Below are 22,416 nucleotides of genomic sequence, written 5' to 3' on the forward strand. Positions count from 1 at the left end.
AGGTAATGTATGTGAAAAGTTTAGTAAACTAAAGCAGAGTATAGGGCAGCTTATCCTACTTTTGGATCCCTCTAGAGCAGCAATTTTCAACCAGCGCCACAAGAATTTTTAAAACATGCAATACCTGACTATTCAGTCAGGGTACTGACCTGTTTTACCTTAGATTGTGAAATAAAATAAAAAAATGACAACAGCCAACACAACCATAGCTGTCCGGTGTGAATGAATCAAAATATTGACAGATCTGCAAAAGTTATGTTTTTTTGGTGTGATTTGGAATTTTAGTAATTAGTTTGTGTGTGCCATGAGAAGAAGGTTGAAAATCGCTACTCTAGAAAGTTCTTTTATACTTTAAACAGGGTAGAGCTTCCTGTAACTGCTTCATCGTTCTTTGTTCTTGTCAGAATAACTCAAATTCCTACTATCTCCCATATATCCTCTGAATGTTTGAGGACAATGTCACATCCTTCCAAGTCTTTTTTCCTTATTGAGACAACCTTATGGTTTCTTTCTAGAATTTGGTTTCTAGAGACTTCCCAATTCCTGCCTCCTGCCCCAATACTTCCCTGTATTTCTCTTCTAGATGTATTCATCTATTATTGTTCCTCATTATGTCCTAAAACTTCACACTATCTCTAGATGTTGACTGAGCAGTGTGATATGTAACTTGCTAATTAACACCATTGTTCTAAATACTAGAGACGTGTTAAATCAAGATTATATTTGTGTGTGTGTTTTTTTTGGGGGGGAGTAGCCATTCTATAACTGGTTATAGTTATATGTCTTTATCTCTATTTGTGTTATTTCAAGAATTAGGACTACAGAATAGCTGTGTCTAATATGGAGCATACTTTAAGTAGAACTGTAACACAAATTTTTGTGTTCCATTTATTTGGTCTGTTGGATGAATTCTATTTATTACTCACTAAAAATAACTTAAAACATTATTATTACAGGTGGAACAGAATCCATTTTTAGGGTTTGGCGCTATAGCTATTGCTGTATTGTGCTCAGGATTTGCAGGTAAATCATAAAAGCATTTTATTCTTTTGTCCAATTTAAAAAGTATCAAACTTTAATTAGGAATCTAGTTTATCTTGTTTTATTATAACAATTATATTTCCCTTAAAGCTTACCTATAGTTTAGTTATATGTCAGCTATTTTTCCACTAAATGCATGGTAGTGTTTAACTCAGTTCAGACCTCAGTCTTTACTCATACTTGTAGTATATTTGTCCTTGACCATTCTTAGTCCAGCCCAGTATTTGTTTTTCCCTAGTAACTTCAAGTCTTCCTCTGCTTCAACAGGGAGAAAAGAGGGGTGGGTGGAGAGTACCAGAAAACTTAATACATAAAGTAACAGCCAAAAACAGAGGGACAAGAATCAAAATCATTAACATCAAATAAAGAAATTTGGAATCGTGTAGAGACAAGCCATTCTGCACTCAATCAAGAGACAGTATATGAATGTGTAATGTAAGAAATAAAGTGTTTTAGAGATAGTTCTCTCTGGTAAAGAGTATATTAGTTATAGCTATATGTCTTTACCTCTATTTGTGTTATTTCAAGAGTTTGGACTCTGCTCTTCCTTTTGACTAGGAAAGTAGGCTGGACATGGAAGTGAAATACTGATTATAAAAAAAGATGTCTGATGAGAGGGGAAAATCTATATTTGGGAATATACCTAATGATAGCATCATGCTAAATTTTTATTCTTAGTAATGAGCAAATTAGAAACAAAATTGAGTTGCCCCTCAAAATAATATACTATTTAATTTTTTACCATTATTTCAAACTATTACCGTAAATGTTTGTGTCCAACATTCTAGTTAGTTCAACTTCTTAATAAATAGCTGAAGAAATGGTGAGTGGTTTACTTATACTGGAATAACTGAGCACTTACTAGTTAAGTCGTTTTCCCAGATAGGAAATTCATAGGTGGAAATTATATGTTTTTCCACATTTTCTGTCTCTTCCCAATACATGTTTGTCAAAACCAACCTTGTTTTTATTAGAATTTTTAGTGGATTAATACTTCAGTGGCGATTTCTAAATCTCTAATTTACATGGTATTTATAATTTAAATCTTTAATATCTTTGTTAAACATGCTCATTTTAAGAGTAAAACTTACAGCAGTGATTGAGGGTGGATGGGGAGGTATCATGCGCTCTTTTAGAGTACCTGAGAAAAGCTGTGGCCCTCCCAAACACAGAAAAATGCAGAGTGCATTATCTACTTAGGGAGTTCTTGGTCCTTCTGACATTGTGTATGAACGTGGCTTGGGGAGTCTTGCTTTAAAGGTAAATGGCTCCACTCAGCAAGTTCTATTAAAATTTCATTTTGGTTGTGTTACTTACTCTGAAAAAATCCCAACGGGTGATCATTCAGGTTACTTTGCAAAGCTGGGAATATTCATTACTAGGCAGATTTTATAAGGATGTGATTATGATAATTGACTCTAATAGCATAGTTTTCCAGCTGACCAAAGGAAGTCTTTTTATTGGCATTAACAGAGTTTTGTGATGTATCTTACTGCTATAATAATGGCAGAAACTGTTCTTAACAGTAATTTAAGAGTCCTGTTAAATGTGAGTTAGAAAGTTCTTTTTATTCTCTGTGCTCTAAAAAAAAATTGGTAATGTTCAATATGCCATGTGTCACACAAACATAATAAGTGTGCATTTAATGTAAAATGTTTGTTCCCCAAATCGCATACTTTATATTATCCTATATCTCCAGGTTAGTGTTCTTTTTAAAGTTAATTTCTAATAATATCTTTATCTCATATTTGCATGTCTAATTTTCTTTCAGGAGTGTACTTTGAAAAAGTTTTAAAGAGTTCAGACACTTCCCTTTGGGTGAGAAACATTCAAATGTATCTATCAGGGATTGTTGTGACATTAGTTGGCGTCTACTTGTCAGATGGAGCTGAAATTAAAGAAAAAGGATTTTTCTATGGTTACACATATTATGTCTGGTTTGTCATCTGTAAGTATCCAGGAATCAAAGGTTCTGGGTAGACCCTTAAAAAAAAAAAGTCAGATGTCTATTTGAAGTGTTAATAGCATTTTAAAGTTGTTGCTTTATATTGTGAACACTAGTTTGAAATGTAATTTTGGTTTTATTGACTTAATTTTGTGGCATAGCTGTTCCAAAGCAATTTTGCCTTCTTAATCAGAAGTATCTAATGTGTTAGCAATAAATGTGTACAAATTTAGTAGTGGACCACACAGCCCTTTGGGCATCTGAAAAAGTTTTGTAGGAACTATTACTGAATTTTAATATCACTCTCTCAGGTGGCTGCTTCTAAGGAAAATAGTATGGCATCTGTGAGGATGAAAATTTCCTCACCATCATAGAATGTTTCATTTATTAGCATGTTAAGATTTTCTTTCTTTCTATGTACAAGTTCTTGCAAGTGTTGGAGGCCTCTACACTTCTGTTGTGGTCAAGTATACAGACAACATCATGAAAGGCTTTTCTGCAGCAGCAGCCATTGTTCTTTCTACCATTGCCTCGGTGCTGCTGTTTGGATTACAGATAAGTATGTCTTAGTTTGTATTTTCAAGTTTTTATCACGGAAAAGCCTCTCATTTCCTTGATTTGTCTTTTAAATGTGGCATGGTCATGGTGTTTTACAAAAATTCCTAGTTTCATTATAATTTATTCTACAAGTGCTGCAGTTCATAGTTGTGTGGAATATGGGTCAGCAGTACTTAGGTGTCTGTTTTTAAATAGTTCTAGAGCTTAAGCTGAGGGGTGCTCATTCTGTATGAAAGTGAGAGGGCTACTGTTAGAGCTTTTTTACAGGCAAGAACTCCTAATTCCCCAGATATTAGATAAGCCAACTTAAGTGCTTCAGGGAGAATTTACTATGATGAGATACATGAGGAAATAAATATAAGGACTGTAGGAAATTAATTACTTTCAGCAGTAGAATTAGAATAAACAAGGCTTTTTGAGTAAAGAACAGCCAAATTCTTTCATTTCCCCCTTAGTTTGTTTTGTGCAAACTGGTTTTGAAATTACAATTCAAATCTAAATGTTCTATTTTCTTTTATAATGATATCTTTGTTTCATTTAATATGTAACTGATACAAAATTCATTACTATAGGACTATGATAGTCCTTCTAATACATTTGTCCCTAGCCCACACTCAGCATTAAGTTGGTTTCTTATTTAAGCAGTGGTGCTGACTTAACATTAAGGTGCTTTTATGCTGTAATAATTTTATTTAATAATACATGAGGAAAATTTGTCAAATATCAACACTGAAAAGAAACATGCTTATATTTCATTTAAAAATTGACTCCTTTTATAAATGCAAGTAGAGGAATACCAACCTTATAGAAATCTTAGAAAACTATTTTATAGTACTAGAGGCACGGTGCACAAAATTCATGCACTGGGGCTGGGGAGAGGGTGTTAGGGGGTCCCTCAGCCCAACCTGTGCCCTCTCACAGTCCAGGAGCTCTGTGATTGATTGCCCCAAAGAGGGAGGCCCTGCCCACCTGCTGCTGCCGGGTAGCCTGTGCATCCCTCTTTGGGGCGATTGATCACAGGGCTCTGCCATCGATCGTCCCAAAGAGGTAGGCCCTGCCCACCTGGCTGGGGCTCCATGATAGATCGCCCCCGAGAGTAGCCTGGGCCTCCCTCTTTGGGGTGATCGTGGAGCCCCCTGATTGATTGCCCTGCTAGCCAGTGGCCTGGGCCGCCTCCTGCAGGGCAATCATGGGGCGATGGCCAGACCCCCCGACCAATTGCATTGCACCTGACTTGGCTGGCCTGGTGCCAGTGGGTGTCATAGCATGGTCGTCCAGAAGGTCATTCTGCTGTTCAGTCAATTTGCGTATTACGCTTTTATTATTATTGATGGTTCAAATTTTGCCTGTGCCATTTATTGACTATATGACCTTTGGAAAATTATTAACCTGTGTCTCAGTTTCTTCATCTATAAAACAGGAATGGTAAAGCACCTACCTCCTAGGGTTGTTTCAGAGAAAGTGCTTAGAATAGTGCCTGTCCTGTAGTAATAAGTATTCTGTATAAGGCCAACCATTTAAGTGTCAGGTATACGCCCACCTTTAGATATTTTTCTTACCTGATTTGGGTGAACTTTGAAGTTCTGAACCATCCTGATGCTCAACAAATCCTATGACTTTGCTCCTAAATAATACTTGGGAACAATATAAAATGCTTTTGGTCAATGTTCTATGTTAATGATGGTCAAGGAAATTAGACTGTCTTAGCAATCTTCCAGTTTCTTATTTGATTTTCTAGAGGCCCGGTGCATGGATTCGTGCACTGGTGGAGTCCCTCGGCTTGGCCTGCGGGGATCAGGCCAAAACCAGCTCTCTGACATCCCCTGAGGAGTTTTGGATTGAAAGAGGGTGCAGGCCAGGCCGGGGGACTCCACCAGTGCAGGATCGGGGCCGGCCGGGGAGGAACTGTGGGAGGGCTCCAAGGCATGTCTTGCCCAGTCCTGATCAGCCGGACCCTAGCAGCAAGCTAACCTACCGGTTGGAGTGTCTGCCCCCTAGTGGTCAGTGTGCATCATAGAGACTGGTCAAATGGTCAGACACTTAGCATATTAGGCTTTTATTATATAGGATTCCCATTCCCCTTTTTTGAAGGTAAAGCTAGTCTTTTCTGGTTAGGGTTGAACTAAAGTCATAGCTTGATGGCATTTCTTTACATGCCATTTTGTAAGCTGTTAACCTTTTGCACTCGGATGTCGAGTGTGACTCGACACGGTTAGCATTAGAATAAAGGAATCGAGAAAACAAGCAAGTGCAAAGGGTTAAGATTGTACCATTATATTCCATATAGAATGGAGTATACAGTTTTGACATAGATTTATAAAGTGACTACTGATCAAGTTTAGACAAGTTGTAATTCAGTGGTATCCTGATTTTTAGGATTAAGATGATAAAGAAACAAGGCTAGCAGAAAATGGAATTTTACTTAGTAAATCACCACTTCTCCTATTTAGAAATATTTAGTGGATTTAATTAAGTAATTATTGGTTACTTAACTCTTTGAATTTTACTCAAATACCTTTGCTCTAAATTTGCACAGGTTTCTAGTATCGTGGAAAAGCACACCCCACTGCTCTTTCTTTCAATCAGCGTCAAGGGAAGTTAGTATGTTCTTTGTCAGTGGTTCAGGATAGGCATACTGTGTTCTTAAAAGTGTATATACACTGTACTCAGTGACTGTCACTCCCTTCGTCTTTCTAAACCTTATAATCATAGATTTATTTTCCATATTAAATTCCATTTTAAAATTGACTCGTCATAAATGCAAATAAATGGTGTAAACCTGTAATTGAAAGTTTTCAAAATTCTAAACCAATCACTGTTACATAGTTTTACAGACACAAATACAAGTTAAGCTTATTTTGTTTCCTTTTCAGCACTCACCTTTGCTCTGGGTACTCTTCTCGTTTGTGTTTCTATATATTTCTATGGATTACCCAGACAAGATACTACATCCATCCAACAAGGAGAAACAGCTTCAAAAGGGAGAGCCAGTGGTGTATAATTTCAGCCTCAAGTGAGATTCCTACTAAGATTGAAACCATTTGCATTAAACTAGAGCCTTAAAGTCAACCCCAGAAGGTAGCTTAAACAAAGAATAACAAATTAACTGTGTGGTATAAGAATTAAGAAGAAAGCTATCTTGAGTGAATTGCTATCAAGATTTAATGTGACCTGTTTGGGGTCAACCCATTTTGTTTTAGAATGAAATTTTTTGTATATATATATATATATATGTAATGTATATAAAAGTATGGTTAAAAAATCATGTGAGGCTATAATATTCAAATAATAAGGTTTGGGACAATGTTAAATGTTGAAGTGCCAAAGCCATTTCTGTACTAACTATTGTCTTGTTGAGGTACCAGGGGAGAAGGATGCCCCCTCCTTGTTCCCCAACTCATGTACAGTAATTTGTTCCAGTAGCAGTAAAGATCTAACTTTTCTTACAAGAGAGACAAAAACAAGAGAGACTAGTCAGAAACAAACTGAGTATTTCATAACTCAAGACAATGATTTCTGGGTGGTGACTGAATACTCCTGTAAGTGCTGTATTTGTGCCATTATTGTATGGATTCATATTTCTTTGCTGTTAGATGATGTACTTTTCTCCAAAAAATATTTCTAATGTCACTTTTGTACTTTTTTTATAAAATATGTTTAGCTGTGGGGCTCTCAATAATTTATGAAATTCTGTTTTTTAAAAAATTTTTTATATTAATAGGGAAATTCAGCAATAAACTATATATGAAATCTGTTTGATCACTTTTTGAATTATAGATATACCATTAAGGTAATGCAAAGACATAACCCCATACATTGCATTTAAAATCTTCTCTATGTTGAAATTGTATTAGTGTTTTTTGGTTGAGAATAATAGCTATAAACTATGACTAAAGATGGCATACCATACTTGCTAATATAAAACTATCATTCAACTAGAGAAGCTTGGTTCATGCTAATTTCCCCCTCTGGTTTATAAAATTAGATAGTCACTGATACACTAGAGAAGACTTCTAGTAGCAACATTTAAAATAAACTATAGCAGTCCCAAATGGAAATGCTGGCAGATGAGGGCAGCCATACTGATCAAACAGATCACATGTTAACCTAAATAATCACATGAGACATACTTTACCAATGTGCAGATACGTGAAGTAAACGGTTTATGTACAAGTAATTTCTTGTTATTCAATGTATCCAGTTCCCGAGTTCACGTAGTAAGTTACCTGTATACATATCAACAAAAAGATAAACACGAGATATGTTCTCTGGGAGTTATCAGCTGTATTGGCAAAAAGGTGTAATACTGGTGTAAATTTTTTCAGACTAGTCATAATTCTAAGAAATTTGATGAGAACATTAGGTAATCTTAGTTGGTTATAAGAATAGTTTCTGGAGGAATGACATTGTGAGAAACCTCAAAGTAGAATTTAAACTCTAACCCTTTATTCCCGTTAGACCACAATGCATTGAAAAGATTTAAATGAAAAAAAAGTATTTAATACTTAATGACTGAGATTTCTTTTTAAGGATCAAGATTTAATCAGTTGATAAATCACTTATAGACTTAATATATAGATTCTGACACAGAATAATAAAATTCTAAACAGCAAGGCATATAAGAATAGATAACTAGAATTAGTACTTAAAAAGCCATTTTCATTGGAAATTACATCCTACATACAGGTGTTATTCCAAGAAGTTTCATTCCATTGGCTAGGACAGAACGGACAGCTCTGAAAAGATGAAGTCTGGCCTACAAAATAAATCAAAGAATGATTAAATGTTCAATAATAGGCTAATTATAAAGTGAATAAGAATGTTTTTAAGAATAAATTTAACTTTCTTCTAAGTACAAACAATATCTCAAAAGTGCCCTGGGATTTGCTGTAGGCAAGGGAATACAAATTCCTAGAATCTCTAACAGTAACACTGGTACCCAAGGGTTGGGGAGTGAGTGACAGTACCATCATACAGCACAGATTCAGATAAGGGAACCAATCACTGTAACACTTCATGTAGGAAAATGTACTTCATAGTTTAGTATGTTGCAAAGTACATAAATGTTGATTGTTACAACCCAATTCTAATTATTACCTTAAGTACATTGCTGTAGTTGAACAATTGGATACTATTTTAGAAACATTTGCAAGACTGACTCAGTAATATTAGTCTGGGGATGTGAGAGATTATACACAAAACACTGTGTAACATACCCCAGCCACTTCAGGAGGACTCTGTTTTATGGGCAGTGTTCTGTGTGCCACAGCTGCAAGGTGACTGAAAAGAGAAATCATGATCAGGACCAGTAGTAATTTCCTGTTGTAACATAAGCCTGATATCTAATCTTACTTCTTCAATTTAAAGATTAAAAAAAAAATCAAAGCCTATATACAACCATTAAAATGTATCAAAAGTTGGAAAGTTGAAGGCCCTGGCTAGGTAGTTTAGTTGGTTAGAGCATCATCCTGAGATGCCAAGGTTGTGGGAAACAACCAGTGAATGCATAAATAAGTGTAACAACAAATCCATCTCCTCCCCCTCCCTCTCTCTTTGAAAAAAAAAAAAAAAGGTTATTATTTCATTATTAGTTTTACAAGTATAGGAGATTCCTTTCTAGTGAGTTTTTCCTCATTAGGCTTCCTTTAAGATGGTCTGGCCTTTTCACCTCTGTATGGTGAAGAGGTTAGGTAGAGACTAGTTATCAGTCCACTCTGCACACATACTGGCCACTCATTTTTAAAACATTTCTTCTATTTAGGTAAGGCAGCAATTACAACAGTGTGCCAGAGAAATGATGCTTATGACATTTGTTTCAATGATTAAGTGGCATTTAATAAGACTTTTTGGCTTTTTTGTCTCTATATGCCTAAGTGGATTTTAAAGGAAAAATTTATTTAAATCTAGGGAAGACAAAATAAAAAGCATAATTAAGAGAACAGTCCCAATAAATCTTTGGTTTCCGTAAGTCTTGAGTAAAAGCAAATATTTCTTAAATAGCTTTATGGGGAGACACAGTTATTCACTCAGAAGACAGAATCAAATAGTCACGTTTCTAAAATAGCTACCATGAATTAAAATGCCAAGAGCAAAAGACAAAGAGAATATTAAAAGCAGCAAGAGAAAAACAATTAGTTACCTACAAGGGAGCACCCATACGATTGTCAGCTGATTTCTCAACAGAAACTATGCAGGCCAGATGGGAGTGGCAAGAATATTCAAAGTGATGAATAGCAAGAACCTACAACCAAGAGTACTCTACCCAGCCAAGCTGACATTCAGAATTGAAGGGCAGCTAAAGAGCTTCACAGATAAGAAAAAGCTAAAGGAGTTCATCACCGCCAAACCAGTATTATATGAAATGCTGAAAGGTATTCTCTAAGAAGAGGAAGAAGAAGAAAAAGGTAAAGACAAAAATTATAAACAACAAATACATATCTATCAACAAGTGAATCTAAAAACCAAGTGAATTAAAAATATGATGTACAGAATAAACTGGTGAATATAACAGAATCAGGGGCATAGAAAGGGAGTGGACTGACAACTCTCAGGGCTTGGGTGTGAGGGGTGCGGGAAGAGACAGGACAAAAATCGTACACCTATGGATGAGGACAGTGGGGGGGAGGTAAGGGAAGAGGGTGGGATGGGAACCAGGTGGAGGGGAGCTATGGTGGGAAAAAAGAGGAACAACTGTAATAATATGAACAATAAAGATTTACTAAATTAAACAAATAAAAAAATAGCTACCATGAAATGCCTATCAAAGTATCACTGACTTGCTTCTCAATTCATTCTTGACCTCTAGCTGACTGATATTTCTATGCCTCTGCTTAAAACCTTTTTGTGGACCCTGCTGCCCTGAAAATAAGATGAAATGCCTAGTACAGTGGTCGGCAAACTCATTAGTCAACAGAGCCAAATATCAACAGTACAACGACTGAAATTTCTTTTGAGAGCCAAATTTTTTAAACTTAAACTATATAGGTAAGTACATTGTCACTAACTTAATTAGGGTACTCCTAAGCTGGCCTTTGCGAGAAACTCAAGAGGCCAAAGAGCTGCATGTGGCTTGCGAGCCGCAGTTTGCCGACCACTGGCCTAGTACACTGCAGAAAAGCTTCATCGGATCCCGCCCGGGACTATGCTGATCGTTCCTTTAATGATCATGTTCTTGCTAACTCTGGGCTTTCTCCTCCCCCTCTTCCACCTTGTTTCTCCTAGTTAATGTCTACTCCTTTCCTCTGGAAAGCCTCTCTGATCCCTCAAGGCTGGGCTGAGTGCCCTGACATTTTCTCTCACATCCACTCTATCCTAACACATACGCACTGTTCTGTAATCTCCTATGAGGCTGCTGTTTCCTGTTCACTTGACTGAGTGAATAGATGAACACTGATTGCTAATTTGCAAAGATGAAGCAAGAATTCCTGTAACTTAAAGCACACAATATTTTTAGGCCAAAGCATTTATTTATAGGAACACTTCAGATGAAGGAAAGGTCCTTTGTCAGATCAGGCCTCAGCTGTCTGGTTACACCTGAAAATAGCAAGATTATAAACGTACCTTAGAGTTAGAAGGTAGCTGACAATGTGCCTGGGTTGAAGGTCCTGAGATGATCTATAAAGCACTTCGTCAAACCTAAAAGAAAGATGACAGGAGCAACTGTCAGGGGAAGACTGCACATGTTACACTAAGCTAAGATGTTAAGACAGAGATCCAAGATGGAAGGTTGACTTGACATCACTAAGGGTAGGAGGTATATGAAAAAAGACCTGTGTACAGTTGAAGGTAAAGGCACATTTTTCTCTCACAAATTTCTAGATGGCAGGCACTTTCTAAATCATCTTTTTATTCCTTAGACCTACTTCAGCACAAGAACTCAAACCATGGCTGTTAAATTGAATGTAAAAGCTGCTTAGTGATGTTTAAGGACATAATCTAGAAACTAGCAAACAAAGCCTACCCTCAATGCCAAAAAATCTAAGTTGGCTTATATTTCCTCACAAATTAGCCAAATATGAGTAAACTAGCTCCTTTTGATCCCAGGAAAGAATCACTGACCGCTGTGTGGCAATCAGACAAAATTGCCTTGTTAACCATCTGCATCCCTTCTGGAGACTGAGCTCTCCTCACAGGGCTGGCTTCCCCATTGATGCTGGAGAGCTCAAAGGTGCAGTCTCCTGCTCCGTATGAGGGCATCAGACAGATGCGTATTTGAAACTGTGACTTGAAACCAAGAGGCAAATGGAAGACTGGGAAGCTGTGTAAAGGCAGGGATTTTCCTTTACTCATCATGGAGGGTGAGAAGATGATCTTTTAAAAAATTACACAGTTATGCTTTTACCAGGGTTCACAGTCTCATACTACCTAAAGGGTGGTAGGTGCTTAGGCTAATTCAGTGGTGGTAATATTTTTAAGACCTAACAACCATTCATATGCCCTCTGTGTGCCCTTAAAGGGCAGACCATCACTTTTTAATCTACCTTGAGGAAAATGCTGACTAGAGGCAGGAGCTAGCTACTAGCCTGTTCACGCCAGTGGCTAGCAAACAATCATTTTGTATCCGGACCCCACAAGTCAGGCCCTCTTCTTATCTCTGCACGTTAGGTCCCCTGTTTTCCCCCAACAAAACTATATTAACCCACCCATTCCCTTGTAGCGATAGGCTGTTTAATGTTTAAACTGTGGGGCTTAGCAAGACTGTGACCAGTACCTGGATTAATAATTTGTGATCTACTGGTCAAACAACCATTTCAGGAAAACCACAAATAACATCTCAATTCAGTGTTTCTGCTTCTTCAGAGAAAGGAATGGTCACAGGGCAATAATTTACAAGCTGACTTTGCAGAAAACGATGGAGACTCAATACCACCCATGACCCATGTGCCCTCTCACAGCATCTTAGAATCTACTCCTTGAGACCTTATCAAGAAACCAAAGACCACAGGAATTTACCCTAACACCCCTCTCCACTCCCCTTTCCCAGCTTAAAAATCCTTAACCTCGTCCAGCAGTAAGATGGATTTGAGGCACTATTAGGTCTCACATCTTGGCTGGCTCCTCAATCAATAAATTCCAAATGCTGAGGTTTTGAGCTTTGGCCTTTCAAAACATTGGGCATAGGGACCTGGGTTCAGAACAATTTCACTAAGCAGAAGCTGACTCAATAATACTCGAAAACCATACCTGAGAAGATGCTGGAGAATTGAAACAGACTGCGGCTCTTGTAAACAAGCAGTGTTGAAGTCATTTAGATAACCACATCCAAAAGTCTCTTCCAAACTGTTATCAAAAGTTTGAAAACAACAAAAGATTAAACAAGTCATCGAAGGACACATAATTGCAAGTGATGAACACCATGTCATAATACAGTCTTGCTCTCCTTAATATACAGTCATGCCGCATAATGCTGGTCAACCATGGACGGAGTATAGGATGGTGCTCCCATAAGATTATAATGGAGCTGAAAAATTCCTATCACTTTTTGATATTGTAGCTGTCAACACTATAGTACAATGCACTACACAAACACTTACCATTGCGTGACAATTGCCTATAGTGTTCAGTACAGTAACATGCTGTACAGATTTGTAGCCTATGAGCTGTAGGAAAACAGAATCTATTACCCCAAAATATGTCTATTTGGCATAAGTATTATTTAGGCTGGTTAATTTTAAGAGAAAATAGATATGAAGGGGGTGAAGCTCTGAAAATCAAGTAGAAGTTACACTTTGTAAAAGATATATTTGTGAGAATCTCCATTTGTAAGGGTGTCTCCCTGCGGTACCCTGAAAATGAAGATGACCTTATTTCTAGAAACTCTTATCAATGCAGAAGATTAGGACTTAAATCTGCATAACAATCTCACTCTTGATTTTAACTGTGCTCTTCCTGGTAACCTTCCATAACTGACCACCCTCACCCCCAACATCTCCTTTTGTCTTCACCTGAAGATGGTATTTTAAGGTGGTGGCTCCAGGCATTTTGGCAAGTAACTCAGTTTTCCTGGGTTTCTTCCATGTATACACGCTATTAAACTTTAGTTTTTCTCCTGCTAATCTGTCTTTTATTATAGGAATATTTCAGTCAGGGACCCAGAAGGAAGGGTACAGGGAAATTATTTTTGCTCCCCTACAGAGCAATAATCTATATAGCATACAGCCTATTGCTCTGTAGGGGAGCAAAAATAATTTATATAGCATACAGCCTACGTGTGTGTAGCAGGCTATACCATCTAGATTTATGAAAATGCACTCTGTGATGTGTGCACAACCATGAAATCACCTAAGAATGCATTGCTTAGTCATGTTCCACTCAGTGACAGGGCCTGTCTTTAAAACTAAGTTCAACCTGATGCTTCAATTTTTCTTAAAAAAAATTATTTTTATTTTTATATTTTGAGAGAGAGTAAGAAGAGGAGAGGGATAAAGGAGAGAGACACACACAGAGAGAGAAAATAACATTGATCAGTTGCCTCTTGCATGCACACTGACCATGCATCAAACTCAACCTGGGCTATGTGCCCTGATGGAATTGAACTTTTGGTGTACGAGACGATGCTCCAACAGAGCCACACCAGCCAGGGCTTGATGCCTCAATTTTTCCTAAATCTGTATCTTTATCTGAAAACGGAGTATATTCTTTTGGTAGGATTATTGTGAATACTAAATAAAGTAATATGCATAAAAGCATTTCCTACATAGGTGCTCAATAAATATTCTAGAAACTCCACAAGAAAACAACATAACATGTAGGCTGTCCACTGTACTTTAATGAGTTTTGAATATGAGATATCAGAGAAGCCCGGAAAATAGGGCCTTTGGTCTTAGGATTGCAGCAGTCAAACCCCACCCTGGGAAGGGCAGAGTGGCCCACTGTTTCCCTGTAGCCTCTTCTCACCTGTGGAGGCGGGCGTGCGTGTACTGTAGGAAGACACCTGTGTCCCCACGACTCTGGAACACACGATCCCAGCTGAACTGATAGTCAGATAAGAGTAAACCTCTGAAGTCCTAAAATGACAGAGGAATCTTCAGTGCTGGGATTCGTTCTACTACCACACAAAAGGGTCTCAGGAAGCAGTCTAACAGACCTGAATAATAAGTGCTGCCAGCCCGACCCTCTCTGCAGTCTCCTGTGGGTTCTCCAGTTCTTTGGTGGCTGAAACAGACAAAGGTGGTATCGTTAACTTGCACGAACCTACACAGAGTCAGGGACTGAAGTGGAGATAAAATCTGCCAAAAATGGATGCTGGCGGTATCAAGAACAAACAGGTTTACAGTGGGCAATTTACTTTTCTAAGTTGAGTTTATTTGCCTTTGATAATGACAATTCCCCTGCCTTCATTAAAAGGGAAAATACTTTAAAAAAAATATATATCCCTTATTAGAAAATATCCTTCTAAGACAATAGATATAGCTGGCACTAATTTTTCCAAGGGTGACGGTTAAACCAAGCCATAAGGACTTGTGACTAGTTTCAAATTATGTAACAGGAACTTCACAGAACTACTACCAACAATGGAATGATGATCTGAAGCCGTCCATGAAAAGAGGCCACAGTAATATCAACTCAGATTACTGAACTGAACAATACTTGAGCAGCAAGTCTGAAAATTCTGGCACCTTTAATTAGTGAAAGCTATTTTTTTTTAATAAGGTTAGTGCAAGTTCAATGGAAGAATGGTCATAATAAATCACACTGCACAGAAGTCCAGAAAAATATAAAAGTGGCACATAGGGTAAGATCCTTCTTTTTACAGCTGCATAGCATTCCATGGTATAAATGTACCACAGCTTTTTTATCCACTCATCTACTGATGGGCACTTGGGCTGTTTTCACATCTTAGCTATTATAAATTGCGCTGCTATAAACATGGGGAAGCATATGTTCTTTCTGATTGGTGTTTTGGGTTTCTTAGGATATATTCCTAGAAGTGAGATCATTGGGTCAAATGGCAGTTCCATATTTAACCCTTTGCACTCGCTTGCTTTTTTCTCGATTCCTTTATTCTACTCGGGATTTAATTTTTTAAATACCCCAGATTTTACAAAGCGCGGCAGTAGAATAAAAAACTAAAGTTTCTTTTCATACAAACTTATTTGGATTTTTTTATATTTCAAATTATTGATACATTCAATAACCGTCACACTCGACATCCGAGTGCAGAAGGTTAATTTTTTAAGGGAACCCCATACTGTTTTTCATTTTGGCTGCACCAGTCTGCATTCCCACCAGCAGTATACTAGGTTTCCCTTTTCTCCACATTCTTGCCAGCACTTGTCATTTGTTGATTTGTTGATGGTAGCCAGGGGTAGGTGGGTGGGTGGGACAAGATTAACAAAGAACTTTTATGAATATATACATAACCCATGGACACATATAATAGGGTGGTGAAGGCCTGGGTGGGGGGTGGGAGCAGGCTAAAAGAGGTCAATGGGGGGCAAAAGGAGACATATGTAATACTTTCAACAATAAAGATAAAAAAAAGGCAGATAAATTATGACTATAACAACAAAAAAGTGAATTCACTCTTAATAGAAGCCATGTTCTGTAGCATCCTTAATCGAATCTCATTTAAGACATCTTCTAGAAAAGTAACATCTCCTCTTCGAGTCTTCATTCCCTGCACTACTCCAAAGGGCACATGTTGGCACCTGAAATGTAGTGAGCATTTAGTTAACTGAAAATTGAAAATGAGCTGGTTACCAAAGTATAGAATAATAATACCACTTTAGAGAGTAGTCTGAACTTCAACTCTCATAATGGGGTTTTAAAAAATTAATAGATTGAAACATGATGTGATTTATTATATGCCACAGATGTTAAACACACAGCATTATTTAGAGAGAGAATCACTAGCATAGTTGCCTTTATGAAAAACAGGAGAGGGGGAGGGTGAAGAATTTCAAAAATCAGCCCTAGCTGGTTTTGCTCAGTGGATAGAGCAGGCGTCCTCAAACTATGGCCCGTGGGCCACATGCGGGTGTTTTTGCCATTTTGTTTTTTTACTTCAAAATAAGATATGTGCAGTGTGCATAGTTTTTTTTAAACTATAGTCCGGCCCTCCAACGGTCTGAGGGACAGTGAACTGGCCCCCTGTTTAAAAAGTTTGAGGACCCCTGGGATAGAGCATCGGCCTACAGACTGAAGGGTCCTGGGTTTGATGCCAGTCAAGGGCACATGCCCAGGTTGTGGGCTTGATCCCCAGTAGGGGCGTGCAGGGGCAATCGATGGTTAATTTTCATCATTGATGTTTTTTTCCCTCTCTCTAAAATCAATAAAGATATATTAAAAAAAGGAACTTTGAAAATCAAGCCACTGAGAGCAGACATCTAATAAAAACATTTATTAAATGTTTATATAAGCTACTTATTAATACAGCCAGGCATAAATTAACACACATAAAAAAATCTGCTCTCCCACACTAACACCTTAAAACTTAGAAGTTTCAATGAAAATTTTAAAGAACTTGGCACATTTTTGGATTTGGCTGACCTAACAATGATTCTGAGGCAGGTAGTTAACAACCATGTACACATTACCTTTTTGCCCAGTCATATCCCATGATCTGCAGCATTTGGAACACTTGCTGAAAATGCTTTTTTTGCCCTTTATCTGTCTTTGGGAGAGAAAAAGGTATTTAAAATAAAAGAACAATGATAATCTACAAAAATATGTTGGACATGAATTAAATTAAAATATTTGAGTTCTGACAGACTACAGTCATTGTTAATTGATATGTTTTAAATAAACACATAAAGAGGATGCCACCAGAAGACTGTCTTAGGTGAGTGTACTAGATGAGAAGGAAGAGCAAGCTGCTACATTGTAAGGAGGAAACTCAAGCTTTAATATTCTGAATCTTCTATTTAAATTCCTTCTCTCCCAGCTGTTATGATCTTTATCTCAAAGAAGAACAAAGCTAAGCTCTAAAAAGAAATTTAATGGCAACTTTTTTCTTAGGGGAAAGGAGACTGCACATGGAAGTGAAGGAAAGGGAAGAAGAGACTAAAATACTACTCAGCAACAAATGGAACAGATACAAACAAGAGACTGGGTGGATCTCAAGGGCATTCCTAAGGCTGAGTAACAAAAAGCCAATCTCAAAAGGTCACGTACTGTGAATGCATTTATATAACATCTGTACAATGACAAAACTGTAGTAATGAACAGAGAAGTGGTTGCCAAGGGCTAGGGTTGGGGAGGTGTGGTTATTAAGTGGTTACCATGAGGGAGTTTGTTTTGTGATGGAACAGTTTTGCATCCTAAATGTGGTGATGGTTATGTGCATCTACATATGTGATAAAATTTCATAAAAACACACCACACAAAAACATTCAGGCCCATGCACCAGTCATGTAAAAATTGGCAAAATTTAATTAAGGTCTCTTCCAATGTCGCTTTCTTGGTATGGACATAGCATTATGGTTATGTAAGATACTATTGTTGGGGAAGGCTAGGTAGAGGGCATATGAAAACTCTATCCTATTTTAAAACTTCTTGTGAGTCTTAAAATATTTAAAATAGAAAGTTGCCGAAACTGGTTTGGCTCAGTGGATAGAGCGTCGGCCTGCGGACTCAAGGGTCCCAGGTTCGATTCCGGTCAAGGGCATGTACCTTGGTTGCAGGCACATCCCCAGTAGGGGGTGTGCAAGAGGCAGCTGATTGATGTTTCTCTCATCGATGTTTCTAACTCTCTATCCCTCTCTCTTTCTCTCTGTAAAAAATCAATTAAAAAAAAAAAAGAAAGTTATTTTTTAAAGTGTATGACAATGAACTGTACATATTCATTTCACAACCATTTTTCTGATTTAGATAATTTTGTTTTACTATGAAACAATGTGAACTTTTTAACTTTTATGTTGTTGTTTTTTTTTTTAAAACATTGTGGTTGCCACCTTAATCACACTTAGTACTGAATTCTTTCTATAGTTTGACAAAATTATTTTTCCGTAATTTTTCAACATGGCATAAATTTTCAACCCAATTTCTATATTTGCAGTTTACATGAGGTAGGGATCATAACCTTTTGTTCTTTACTGTGATTACTTACCACATAAATCATTGTATCAAAATTATACTTGTCCATTCGATCTATAGCAGCTGCAAGATCTCTGAAAAAATGGCCATAAATTAAGAATTACTAAGCCAATCTGGGTAATTATTTGTTTTACCTATTTAATAGTAATGAAGCTTTTCTAATTAAGAACTCCTGTTATCCCACAGGCTGGGGTATATTACCCATGCTTGTATAATCCCAATATAATATTTTAAATAAACACATAAAGAGTAAAAATAATAAAAATAGCTTTAGGAGAAGCAATAATAATAACTGTGCTATGAAAAGATAAAAAACATAAATGAGTAAGACTCTGGAACAAGTAGTAATAATAACTAAATTAGCTCTAGGTATGTTCTTGCCTCTGTCAAATATTAATTGAGCACAGTGGTTTGGGTCAATTTCTGGGTTCTCTATTCTATTCCATTGGTCTATATGTCTGTTCTTGTGCCAGTACCAGGCAGTCTTGAGAACAATGGCTTTGTAATACAGCTTGATATCTGGTATTGAAATCCCTCCTCCTTTGTTCTTCTTTCTCAGGACTAGTGGCCCGGTGTATGAAATTCGTGAATGGGTCGGGGGGGGGGGGGGGGGCGCTCAGCCTGGCTTGCACCTCTCCAATCTGGGACCCCTCAAAGGATGTCCTACTGCCGGTTTACAGGGATTGGGCCTAAACCGGCAGTCGGACACCCGTCTCGCAATCCGTGACAGCTGGCTCCTAACCACACCTACCTGCCTACCTGACTGCCCCTAACCACTCTGCCTGCTGACCTGCTTGCCCCCTACCACCAGCCTGCTCACCCCCAAATGCCCCCCTGGCAGCCTGATCACCCCCAACTGACCCCCCCCGTGCCAGCCTGCTCGCCCCCAACTGCCCCCCTGCTGTCCTGATCACCCCCAACTGACCCCCACTGATGGTCTGCTCTCCCCCAACTGGCCCCCCTGCTGGTCTGCTCACCCCCAACTGCCCCCCCCCCCCCGGCCTGGTCACCCCCCCCCCCCCCCCCCACCGGCCGGATAACCCACAACTGCCATCCCATCCTGGCCTAATCACCCACAACTGCCCTCCCCTCTTGGCCTCTAACTGCCTCTACCTTGACCCCGCCACCATGGCTTTGTCCAGAACATCCGGAAGGTCTCCCAGTCTAATTAGCATATTACCCTTTTATTAGTATAGATAGGCCTGGTGCACGGGCGGGAGCCAGCTGGTTTGCCCTGAAGGGTGTCCCGGATCAGGGTGGGGGTTCCCTTGGGGCGTGGGGCGGCCTGGGCAAGGGGCCTGTGGTGGTTTGCAGGCCGGCCACGCCCGCATGGGCTGAGGGTCCCCGCTGGGGGGGCATGGTCAGCCTGGGTGAGGGGCTGAGGACTGTTTTGAGGCTGGCCACACCTCCTTTGGGGTGGGGGTCCCCGCTGGGGTGCCTGGCCAATCTAGGTGAGGGGCAGATGGCTGTTTGCAGGCTGGCCATGCCCCCTTCAGAGTGGGGGTCCCGCTAAGGTGCCTGGCCAGCCTGGATGAGGGGCTGAGGGCATTTTCAGGGGTCCCCATAAGGGGGCCTGGACAGCCTGGGTGAGGGGCTGATGGCTGTTTGCAGGCTGGCCAAGCCCCCAGTGGGGACCCTCAGCCCATGGGGGTGTGGCCAGCATGGGTAAGGGGCTGAGGGCCTTTTTCAGGCTGGCCATGCCCCCCAGCGACCCAAGCTCCCAGCCCCTCCTTCAGCCACGGCCTGGGAGGGCTGGAAGCCTGGGTCGCCCCCAGGCTCCCAGGCCCTCCTTCAGCAGCAGCCGGGGCCCCGTCTCCGGGGGCAACCCAAGCCTCCTGCTCGCTGCAGCTCTGTGGCCGCCACCATGTTTATTAGGTTAATTTACATACTCACTCCTGATTGGCTGGTGGGTGTAGCAGAGTAATGGTCAATTTGCATGTTTCTCTTTTATTAGTGTAGATAGTTGATGTAGCAGCTAAATAGATAAATTCTAGTTACTCCTCTATTAGTATGATCAAGGGATTTCAAAGTCTTGGATCAGTCATAAGTAATATTTTCTAAAACATTTTAAAAGATCATAATGTTCTTTAATAAAAGTTCTATTTAACTCTCTAATCTCTGATTAACTAGAAAAGACCAGTTTACATGTTATATAAAATAATAAAAAATAAACCACAAACTATGAAATTTCAAGTCAAGATGATAAAAATGTTGAAATTTAAAATTAAAATGATTTTTTGACAATATATGATACTGGGGGAGGACTTGAAAAGTTCCTAGATCTTTTGAAAGGTTAGGATTATCAAAACATCATAAGTACTCACCTCATAATCTATAATAATAAAGGCGTAATATGCTAATTAGATCGGACAGTTGAACGACCTTCTGGACAAAGCCAGGGCTGCAAGGGCCGACCAAGGCAAGCTGCAGTGACTGCGAGGGCCGAGCCCCTTGCACGAATTTCGTGCATTGAGCCTCTAGTCCTATGTAATAAAAAGCCTAATATGCCAATTGTTCCCTCAACCAGGAGTTTGACTAGGGGGCAGGGTTGGTGGCGATGGCAGGCATCTGGGGGAAGGAAGGCACCCTGGCCGGTAGCCAACAGCCACTAGGGACCCTACCCATGCATGAATTTCATGCACTGGGCCTCTAGTCCCGATATAACACAAAACATGCACTCTCAATGGAGGCAAAAACTGGCTCTTAAAGGACAGTAAAATCTTACTCTTTTTATGTGTAAAGCACATATTTGCATACAATACATACAGATATATAGTATATCTATGGTATTAACCTTTTGCACTCGGATGTCGAGTGTGACTCGACACGGTTAGCATTAGAATAAAGGAATCGAGAAGAAAGCAAGCGAGTGCAAAGGGTTAACATTCATGAGGGTAGGCAAGTAGGAAAAATGGTTCCCAAGAGGGGGTATAATGGGAGAGAAACCAAGATGGAGTCATAGGTAAACACCTGAACTGCTGCCTCGCACAACCATTTCAAATCTATAACTAAAAGACAATACAGACATCATCCAGAACCACAGGAAGGCTGGCTGTGTGGAAATTCTACAACTAGAAGGAAAGAAAAAACACACTGAGACTCACAGGAGCTGCGCAGCGGAAGTAAAGTCCAGAGGTAAGGAGGCGCGCGCACAAGGAAAGCTGGCAACTGAGTACAAGGCTGGCTTTTTCAACCGGGAGGGAGACAAAAGCTCCCAACTGCTCTGAACTCCAGTTCCAGGCGAGACTCTGGGGACCCAGACTCATACAGGGAGAAACTGGATTGTCTGGCAGCAGGCAAAACTCAAGGGCGGCTTTCTTTCTTTCTTTCTTTTTTTTTTAAATATATTTTATTGATTTTTTACAGAGAGAAGGGAGAGGGATAGAGAGTTAGAAACATCGATGAGAGAGATACATTGATCAGCTGCCTCCTGCACACTCCCTACTGGGGATGTGCCTGCAACCAAGGTACATGCCCTTAATCGGAATTGAACCTGGGACCTTTCAGTCTGCAGGCTGACGCTCTATCCACTGAGCCAAACCAGTTTCAGCGTGGGCGGCTTTCTCTCAGAGGTTCTTGCAGCGATTACCGAGGGACACCGAGACTCTGGGGCCTCTTAGGGCAGGGCTGACGGGAAGCCATTGCTGTTTGCTCCGCCCCGAGATCCTGCCCCACGAAGCCATTGCCGTTTGCTCTGCCCTGAGACTCCACCCCATCCAAGCTGAGCGCAGAGGCTTTTGCATATGAATGGCTTGGTCCTTTGAATTCTAATCTTACCTAACAAACTGCAGCCGAGTCAGTGAGACAGAGAACATCCAAAAGAAGGCCCAAGGCCC

The 22,416-nt window shown here is 39.5% G+C and overlaps 2 protein-coding genes across 4 annotated transcripts in view; one reads left to right on the plus strand and one right to left on the minus strand.

Annotated features, from left to right (window-relative positions):
* SLC35A1 (solute carrier family 35 member A1) overlaps positions 1 to 17,928 on the plus strand; it is a 40,918-nt gene extending 22,990 nt beyond the window's left edge. The window contains exons 5-8 of one of the 3 annotated variants that reach the window (XM_054721989.1): positions 957 to 1,023; positions 2,813 to 2,989; positions 3,411 to 3,545; positions 17,504 to 17,928. In XM_054721989.1, the coding sequence (XP_054577964.1) occupies positions 957 to 1,023; positions 2,813 to 2,989; positions 3,411 to 3,545; positions 17,504 to 17,664 (540 nt within the window). In that variant the 3' untranslated portion in view covers positions 17,665 to 17,928. Of the gene's footprint in view, positions 1 to 956; positions 1,024 to 2,812; positions 2,990 to 3,410; positions 3,546 to 6,417; positions 7,297 to 17,503 lie in introns of those variants that run through there. The other 2 variants (XM_008146993.3, XM_028131975.2) reach the window with 2 other exon arrangements.
* The window catches only part of RARS2 (arginyl-tRNA synthetase 2, mitochondrial), an 82,683-nt gene continuing 67,948 nt past the window's right edge, over positions 7,682 to 22,416 (minus strand). The window contains exons 12-21 of the mRNA XM_008147096.3: positions 18,594 to 18,654; positions 17,083 to 17,159; positions 16,070 to 16,194; positions 14,631 to 14,698; positions 14,441 to 14,550; positions 12,728 to 12,823; positions 11,105 to 11,179; positions 8,761 to 8,824; positions 8,229 to 8,300; positions 7,682 to 7,770 (exon numbers count right to left, since the gene is read on the minus strand). Coding sequence (XP_008145318.3) covers positions 7,729 to 7,770; positions 8,229 to 8,300; positions 8,761 to 8,824; positions 11,105 to 11,179; positions 12,728 to 12,823; positions 14,441 to 14,550; positions 14,631 to 14,698; positions 16,070 to 16,194; positions 17,083 to 17,159; positions 18,594 to 18,654 — 790 coding nt within the window. The 3' untranslated portion in view covers positions 7,682 to 7,728. The remainder of the gene's footprint in view (positions 7,771 to 8,228; positions 8,301 to 8,760; positions 8,825 to 11,104; positions 11,180 to 12,727; positions 12,824 to 14,440; positions 14,551 to 14,630; positions 14,699 to 16,069; positions 16,195 to 17,082; positions 17,160 to 18,593; positions 18,655 to 22,416) is intronic.

This window comes from Eptesicus fuscus, chromosome 10, assembly GCF_027574615.1.
Source record: "Eptesicus fuscus isolate TK198812 chromosome 10, DD_ASM_mEF_20220401, whole genome shotgun sequence".
NCBI lineage: Eukaryota > Metazoa > Chordata > Mammalia > Chiroptera > Vespertilionidae > Eptesicus > Eptesicus fuscus.